Below are 9,137 nucleotides of genomic sequence, written 5' to 3' on the forward strand. Positions count from 1 at the left end.
TCAGGGATAGAACTCACATGGTCAGATTCGCAGGTGCCATGTCTGACTCTAAACCAGTTACAAGTGGCGCCCCACAGGGATCAGTCCTGGGACCCCTCTTGTTCGGTATATACTTCTCTGACGTACAGGCAAACACGGGAGGGCTGTGGCTGACCAAGTTCGCAGATGATTGCAAACTGGGAGCCATAATCGACTCTCCGGCTGACACAAGCATCCTCCAGAAGGGCCTTATGGAGACTGATACCTGGTGTCAGAACCATGGCCTCAAGCTAAATGCAAAAAAATGTATAATCATCCCCTTTGGGAAAAACAAAGTGCCCACAAACTACCATATAGGAGGTAATCCACTAATTACGGAAGAAGTAATCAGGGATCTGGGGACCCAAGTAGATAGTAACCTCTCCTTTGACAATCTCATTGCCAAAGTGGTTAGAAAAACCTTCTATATAGCCCACCTAATCACGAAAGGATTCACATCTAGATCTAGAGAGGTCATTGTGCCCCTCTACTCATCGCTTATCAGGCCCATAATTGAGTACAATGCCCCATTTGGGATGTACCTTACCTGACACCTGCAACAGCTGGAGAGACCTCAAAAATACCTCACCAAGAGGATCGTGGGCCTGAAACAGATGCCCTATGCAGCTCGACTAAAGAAACTCCAGCTCTACTCAGTTGCTTACCGCCTACTCAGAGGTGATCTCTGCCTGACATACAAGGCCATGTCTAACCCGGAATTGTTGGACATGCTCCACCTCAAGAAAACCAGATCCATTAGAGCAACACGCTCCAAGGACTTAAACCTTAGCACAACAATAAATATGACATGCTGAAGGGAAAGATTCATATCCCAAAGGCTTCCCGCGCTCTGGAATAGAATCCCAGTCCATGTTAGGCAGAGCCCTTCGCTGACTGTCTTCAAGAGAAATCCTGATGAGTGGATGGGAAATCATAAATTTGCTCCTGGGATCACTTCTATGGCCCTGCTGGGCAGAGGCTCAGGAATCTAGTCTAAAAGGGAGGCGAAAGCCAACGCATTCTGGCTAGGCTTATAAATGCCCTAGGGCAGAGATAGCCCAGTACCTACCTATGAACCTATGTGCATCTCTTTAACAGACAGTATGATAGGAGGTCAAGCACCACTAAATTAAGTGGTATGAGTATCTAGTTAGACATATATTTTTCTAGTAGTTGTAACTATTAATTTAGAAATATGTCCTGTCATTGCTTGTTTCTGTCAAGGTACCCCTTTGTCCTGATGCTTTTTGTTACTAAGTAGTGTGGGCGCCTCTAATTATTTGTAAAACAACAAAAAGCAGTATGCAGGCTAATGAAAGACCGCACTTTAAGACTATTAAGCAAACAGTAAACCAAATCAACGGTCGTAAGACGTACGGCTGTAGAAGCATAAAATATTTATTCAACATCGATGAGCGCTTTCACCACTTTCCCGGTGGCTTCTTCAGACCATTAACATCAGCAATAAGATTTCACATACAATAAATAGCCAACAACTTACATATACTTGCTCAGTTATACTCCATAATGTAGATTGTTTCCACCTTTCGTTTCGAATCTCTGAGCTCATCCCTAGTGTACTCTTCTCATGTCCTTGATGTCATGTGACCAGCTCAAGATTCAACTTAGAGAAACTACATATGGAATGCCTTTTCATAAAAAAAATCCATTCATGTATTGCATGACGCATTAAAAAAAAATTACTCTACTTGTACTAAATCCTCATAGTAAACAATTCTCTCATAAAATATATCCATTCCATTTCTTATTGTTTCATAGCACTCATCACTATCGCATTTCCATACTTCCTTAAAAATGAATATTTGCATTCATTCCTGTTCGTTTACATCATATGCATTGTCAGTAAAATACCTGTATATTTGCATACAGAACACTTTTGTGTTTAAGCGAGAACAGTAGTCAGTAAATCATTGTATGAATAAATAAAAACAAAATATGCATGAATTGAAAATAAAATATAAATATTCCATCTTCACCTCGTTGTGTCCCTATACTATATACATGGTTTTATCAATACTACTAATTTCCCAGGCACCCAGTATAAACTAAACATAAACTTTACTATACTTCCTTATGCTCTTTTGTATTCATATTACTATTGCCTCCTAATTCCCCGAGCATCTAGTATCGGCTTAACAGAGACCTTCTCATTTAGACTGTACCCCTTCTCTGCTCTCAAGCGAAGGATCCATTTTAGCTCACTGCTTTCCACTTTGTTTTTAATATTCCCCTTCCTGTCTCCTGGAGTCACTTTATCAATAACCATGAACAGGAATTTATGAACATCCCTAGTTTGATCATACTTAGTGCACTGAGTCTTTTGCTCTTAAACTATTGATGTGTTCCCTTATTCAGTCCCTCAACATATGGGTTGTCATCCCTACATAACAATACTGGCAGCTTTCATATTGGGCTAGGTATATGACATTCCCAGATGTACAGTCTGCCTTTACCTTAAACTTGTATGCTTTATATATATAAACTCATCACTCTGTCTTGTATAACTACACCAGTTACAGTTCCTACTTGGACATGTCCCCCAATTTTCATCTACCAAATACCTCACTGGGTAGTATAACATTCTTTTCAAATTCTTCCCGTTCCTGTATTGAAACCTAGGTGTATCCCCTACTACTTTCTTGATCTTCCCATCTGACAGTAGGATGGGCCAATGTTTCTCCAGGACCTTCCTTACTTTCCCAATATCTCTGGTGTATGATGTCAGTACACCTACCTGTTCCAACTTTTTTCCCCCTTCTTCATTTCCGACTTCATTTCCATTTATAGCTGAATAATATGGCTTTGCTCTGTCCTTTGTCAATGTTGTAATCTCTTCCAAATTAGATACTAGTTCAGTCTCCTTATACCCACAAGCCCTTAGATCTTCCTTCAGGGTCTGCATCCCTTATTCAAAATCCCCTTCCTTTCTGCTTAACCAGGATATATGCATTCCCTGTCCCTTTATAACACTTTTAAAAGTTCTCCCAGGGTGCATGCTTTTCCTATGCAAGAATGTATTTCTATAACACACTCTTATGCAATCTAGTATTCATCCTCCCTTTTATAGATTTTTCTACATGTACATCCAGGTAATCTGTCTGTGTATAGGATGATTTCATCGTGAACTTTAGGAATGTGGTCGTCTTACGTAACTGATTAATAAACGTATCCAATTCCACCTGTGTACCATCCCATAGGATAAAAATATCGTCCACAAAATGATAATATTTTACACATTTCAGATACATATCCATTTTAAACACCTTTTCCATCTCCTACTGTAACATAACTGTGTTGGCGTAGCTATTGGCACAACTTGTGCCCATAGCTACGCCTTCACATTGGAGGTAGTAAATACCTTCAAATACATTATTTTGCAATACAGTCTTCATAAATAAGCATAGTAGATATACCATCTTTTTCTTATGTCCACTATTTTGTTGTAAATATTTATTCAAATATTTTCCCCCAATGTCATTAAGGATACTAGTAAATATTGATATCACATCTAGGGTGACCAACCTATTCTTGTGACCCCTGGTGGTCTTCCATTTGTTTATATAAATCCTTTAGGAACTGCTTCATGTCCTTAAATACTGCATTTTATATATCCATTAGTGGTCTTAGATGGGCTCTGTTAGCCATCCCCTCCCCGCCACTATAGGCTTAAAGGGTGGTTTTCTCAGATCTTTGTGTATTTTGGGAGATCCTTGAAACATAGGTATAATTGAATGTTCAACATTCAAAAATTGCATGAGTTACAAACTTATGGTATATTTCATTAAAAATCATTTAACATTAGGTGTACATTCCTAATCACACCATCAATTTGATACATATGGACTTCCTTGTAAACATTTGTCACTTAACTTCAGTTTCAATGATGTAACATAAAAACCTTTGTCCATAACGACAATCATCCCACCCTTATCAGCTGGTCGAATCATGAGGGATTCATCTTCTCCTAGCCCCTGAAGGGCTTTTTGCTCAAATTTATTAAGATTTACAAACCTCCTCCCTTGCTGTCCCTTGCCCATTACTTCATACAAATCATCCTCATATTTTATTGAAGGCTTCAAGTACTGGATGATTCACAGGTGTAAACTGTTACATTTTCTATAAGCACTGTTGCCCTTTAACATTTTATCCTGATTCACCAATTTTAACATCGCATTCCTGCAAAAATGTTTTAAATCGATGAGGATTTAGTATGAGTGGATGTGTCATGCAATATATGAATGGAATTTTTTATGAAAAGGCATTCCTTATGTAGTTTCCCTTTAAGCTGAATCTTGAGCTGGTCGCATGACTTCAAGGACATGCGTAGAGTATACTAGGGATGAGCTCAGAGTCGAAATGAAAGGTGGAAACAATTTACATTTTGGAGTATAATTGAGCAAGTAAATGTGAGTAGCTAGCTATTCTATGTGAAATCTTATTGCTGATGTTAATGGTCTGAAGGTGGTGAAAGTGCTTACTGATTTTTGAATAAATACTTTATGCTTCTACAGCCATACATCTTACGATTGTAATTATTTGTGTCTTGTTGTGTACTGTGGGACAGGCCAATCCAGCACTAAAATATCAGAAAGTTGATCAATATGGTTTGATGTCTACCTGCATTGTAATTTCCAGCATATTATGCATGGTGATATAGCAGTGATCCTACTACTCTAAATTGTATGCTTATGTTGAATATAATCACTCTCATTCATTGAAGTTAAACATTGGTGTACAGATAGAGATTCATTTTCAGGTTTTTCTTTTAAATTCAGAATTTTGTTTTAACATTATGATGGACGGTTTCTTTTTTCCTGTCCTTAACCAGGCTTGTAGAATACACACGTGCTGATGGTGCAGCTGGTCGAAGAGTAAAACCATACATAATTGACCTGGGCTCTGCTAATGGCACATTCTTGAACAATCAACGTGTTGAGCCCCAGCGCTTCTATGAACTGAAAGAAAAGGATGTGCTTAAATTTGGATTTAGCAGCAGAGAATATGTCGTCCTACATGAGTCTTCTGACACATCGGAGGTGGATGGAGCAGATGAGGAAGATGATGAAGGCATTGACAGTTAGCATTTTTTCAGCAGAACACAGGATGAAGATTAACATTTTTTAATTTAATTTGCATTTGAACTAAGCTTAAATGGATAGCCCAGTATTGTACATACAGATCCTTTCAAAAGCATTTTGATACAATTGCTTTGTAATCTGTAGATAAAAATAGATTGGTACTTGTAGACAGAGAGCCTTTCAACTTGGTGAAAAAGAGAAAAAAAGGGACTCGTTTCTTTAAAAGGCGTGTGTTCACTAGATTTTAAATGAGTGTAACAAATGTGTTATATGGACACTTGTTTCAGTACCATTAAATTTGTTTTGGGGGTCAAAGGCTAGCAAGACAATTTTGTACAGTTTCAGTGCATTAAACATTTTAGTATTTTCTGAATGGATAATACTTTTTCTGTAAATATGGTGCATCTCTTTACATCATCTTTGTGAACATAGTTTGCTTTGTGATCTTTTTAAAGAAATGGGGCATTAAAATGACAACCTAGATAATGTTTCCTGTTTAACTTAAGCTACCAGCATTGTTTGACACCTCTAGTGGTAATATTCAGGAATCTGTCTTCATGTTATAGCCCTTTTATGTATAACCCAAATCCCTATTTATTTCTGATATCTTAATATATATTTTGTAATACAGACTTATTTTAAACCCATGAAGGTGTTTAATGCATAGTAATCAGTGCCATCCGCTGTGAAAATGTCTGTTTAAAACTTTAGTATTTTTTTAATTTTCTGATGCGTTGTCCTATAAGTACCCAACATACTATATGTACTTCTGTTTTATAAAGTTACAAGTATTTTAAATACTACTGCCTTATTTGAGTACTTTCCATGCTGAACACCTTTTCGAAATAGTGAATATTCTAAGCCCAAAATGTTCACTTCTTGATTACTGTGACATCACAAGTATGCATAGTAAAGCTTCCTTTAAAATCTGAAAGTGAATGTGGTAAACTTGTTCTTTGTACTTCATTGTCCATTGTACATGAAAACATGAATGCTACCAAGAATTTTTCAAACCCTTTCTAAGCAGTATCCTAGGCCATAGCTGATTATACTATGAGCAAGAAAGTGGTTAGACTAGAACGTTTAGAGGAAACACTCTTCTTCTAATGTGTCATGTAAGGCTGCTGTTGTGTGGTTCAGAAAACATACATAATGTGCGAAAGAGTGAGTGTATAACCCCAGCATTCTGCATACTTTAGCAGTTTTGAAGTAGAAGCACACTGTAAGCTTAGCAGCTGGTAGAAAGTTTGTGCTCTTTTAACATTGGAAAGGGCATGTACGGGACAGTGGATGATGCTTTGTCGAAGCCTGCTGCCTTGGTACCTAGGAGAGAGGCTGTTATTTAAATTAGTAGTAACCTTGGGATTGCAGATGTCAGTGTTGACTTTTGCACACCACTATGAATGTAAGTAGGGATTGCAAATGTCAGTGTTGACTTGCACACCAGTATGAATGTAAGTAGTATAACACTTGATTTTTTTTTTTTTATTTCCCCTGTAAGTAATACTAGCTGCAGTAGGAATTAGTCACATTTCAGACTGCAAGTATTGTGACATAGCTTTATTGAAATAGATTTTCATATGTGCCTGGTGAGATAGAGGAACAAGGACTTCTGGTGCAATGTAAAGGTAATAAGTTAGTCACTCTGCCTGGGGTTATATAGCTCCCCACAAAAAAGGGCTTAATCAGCTAGCCAGACTGAGTGTGGGAAAGGATGAAAGGTTTTGGAAGCTGACCAGTATATAACCCATATGGTACTACAGCAGTGAAAATGGTGAACATCTTGAAAATTAATCTTTCCTTTCACCAGCAACTGCCAAGCTGGCGGAGTCAGGGGCCTCAACTAAACTCTGAGCTAAGCCAAAGAAATCACTTCTGACCAGAGTAACTGAGGCAGAATAAAACATGTATAAGCTTCTTTTTGACAGGAATTTCTGACCAAACAGACTCACTTTTGCTTTAAAAAAAACTCCTGGAGAGAAGCATAGCTTTCTGGATAGGCAGAGTGGCATTCGCTGCACCCTTCTTCCAAGGCCAACAAAAATATCTCTCCCTTACCCACTAAGGGCACTCCCAACACCTGCAGTGCATGTGTCCAAACCCCAGATTATGGTGATTCTTTTATACACTCTTCCCAGATCAGACCTGGCGGCTGTTTGCTTTAGTGAGCCAAGCTGCTACTTTACATTTGATTAGTACTGCTCCCTCTCCATCTGGCAAACATGGAAAGATATTTGATAAATTCGGGGAAAAGTGCATTCTTTTGCAACATTTGCTTTTAGAATTATCAACGGTCAAGCTCATATTCGTGTGCTTTCCTGTTTTCAGAATTTCAGGAATGTGTTGTCTTTTTCCTCTTCTGAGGAAAATCTGGTTTGTGCATTTTTGGTTGCTTCTGTATCCCAAATGGAAATTCACCACCATGAATAGGGCTTCCTGCCCCACCCTGGCAGTCCCTTAATCTTTCCAGAAAGTCTGAACCTCCATTTCTGTCTTTGGCAACAGATAATTTCAGGCATATGGATTATGAGAGTAATCCTTCAAGGTTAAAGATGACAGTGGGAATCTCTCCCTCCATCCTGAGAGATTCCACCTCTGCTGACAGATCAAACTCTCCATTCTTGTCATTCAGCATTTGCTTTCTCAAGGGAAGATGGAAGCTGCCCCTCCTCACTTAGGAGAAAGATTTTATTCAAGGATGTTTGTAGTGTCATATTGACACGAGTTGTATCCTGACAAGGATATAACGGCTAGCCAGCTTTCATAGCTTCAGGGTACCTTCCATGTGTCCAAATTGTTAGCTTGAGCTGAACTTATTAAAATAGTTTAGAAGGCAAGCCCTAAAGAACTTTACTGCCACTGAAGAGTGCACTTCTCTAAGGCTTCCAAAGATCAACAGTCTGCTTGTGTTGGCCCTTTGATGGGCATATACATTCCCCTTCAGGAAAATACTTCCATTTTCTTATGTGTTGCTGTTGTATCACTTTCCTCCTCAGTAAAGTATAAGGCTAGGAGTGTTGTGTTTTAACCGACTGTCACAAGACTGCAACATACTAGCCCTCGCTTTCCCTGTCAATTTAAAGTGGTGTAAAGTAAACATTTTTTCTGTGGAGAAGGTGTCTGTTTACCGTTATGGGGCTGGCATAGTGTTTTAAGGTGCTTCCCCCCCCCCAAAAAAGTAACATTTATAGACTGGTAGTGTTAACCAGCATTTGCTGCTTGCCTTCCATGAGAAGGAGGTACCATTTTCGGCTTGATCTTAGTACAGAGCACTAGTCCCTTGGTTGGTCCTTCCATCCACAAAAGTTTAATAAACAGCCTTTGCCATCACAGCAGACTAGCAGTTTGCCTCTGCTGCAGCCTTTTGTTTGTACCTCAGACCACTTGTCTATTATCCCAGATCCCTGTGGTGTAGCATCTACATCCACTATGGACTTGAGGGTTAGCACATCCTCTGTAGCTGATGGGATCCCCTCAATAGGTGAGGGAGAAGCCACTCTTGTCGGTCCGGGGAGAGGGAACAAGGAAGGTTTCCCTGTTGTGTCAGAATGCTGTACCTGACCCTGGGGAAGCTGTTGCCATTAGTAACGCTATTTGCCCCATTTTTCTTAGAAAGAAACAAGGTCAAGCATGTATCAATTCCTCCTCGTATTTCTTTGAATAGGAGTATAATAAATTTGACCCAGGGTTTAATTTGGTCTGCTGATCATTCTTGTAAAGTTTCTGGTAAAGAAGAGAGAGATGCCTGTTTTCTGGTGATATTCAATATTCTGAATCTGGGCAGAAAGATGTAGGGTTTTTTCCATTGAGGCTTGGAGCAGAGCTCAGTTTCTGATTCTCCCAGCGAGGGTTTCTCTCTTTTTGAAAGCTGTTGCTAGAATGTGCCAGTGATTTCAGTGGGAGAGCACTAATGTTTCAGAGCCCCTCAGAAAATACTATGAATTGTTACAAAAGGATTTTCCACATCCTACATCCATTCATCATCTTCTGTCTACTTTAGAGAATGTGTTTATTACTGCC

At 39.0% G+C, this 9,137-nt stretch overlaps 1 protein-coding gene across 1 annotated transcript in view; it reads left to right on the forward strand.

The window, feature by feature from the left end:
• SNIP1 (Smad nuclear interacting protein 1) overlaps positions 1 to 6,051 on the forward strand; it is a 325,809-nt gene extending 319,758 nt beyond the window's left edge. Inside the window, exon 3 of the mRNA XM_044083654.1 lies at positions 4,868 to 6,051. Within this exon, the coding sequence (XP_043939589.1) occupies positions 4,868 to 5,120 (253 nt within the window). The 3' untranslated portion in view covers positions 5,121 to 6,051. The remainder of the gene's footprint in view (positions 1 to 4,867) is intronic.
• The last annotated feature ends 3,086 nt before the right edge of the window (positions 6,052 to 9,137 follow it).

This window comes from Protopterus annectens, chromosome 1.part1 (genome assembly GCF_019279795.1).
Source record: "Protopterus annectens isolate FY-2018-M chromosome 1.part1, PAN1.0, whole genome shotgun sequence".
Lineage (NCBI taxonomy): Eukaryota > Metazoa > Chordata > Ceratodontiformes > Protopteridae > Protopterus > Protopterus annectens.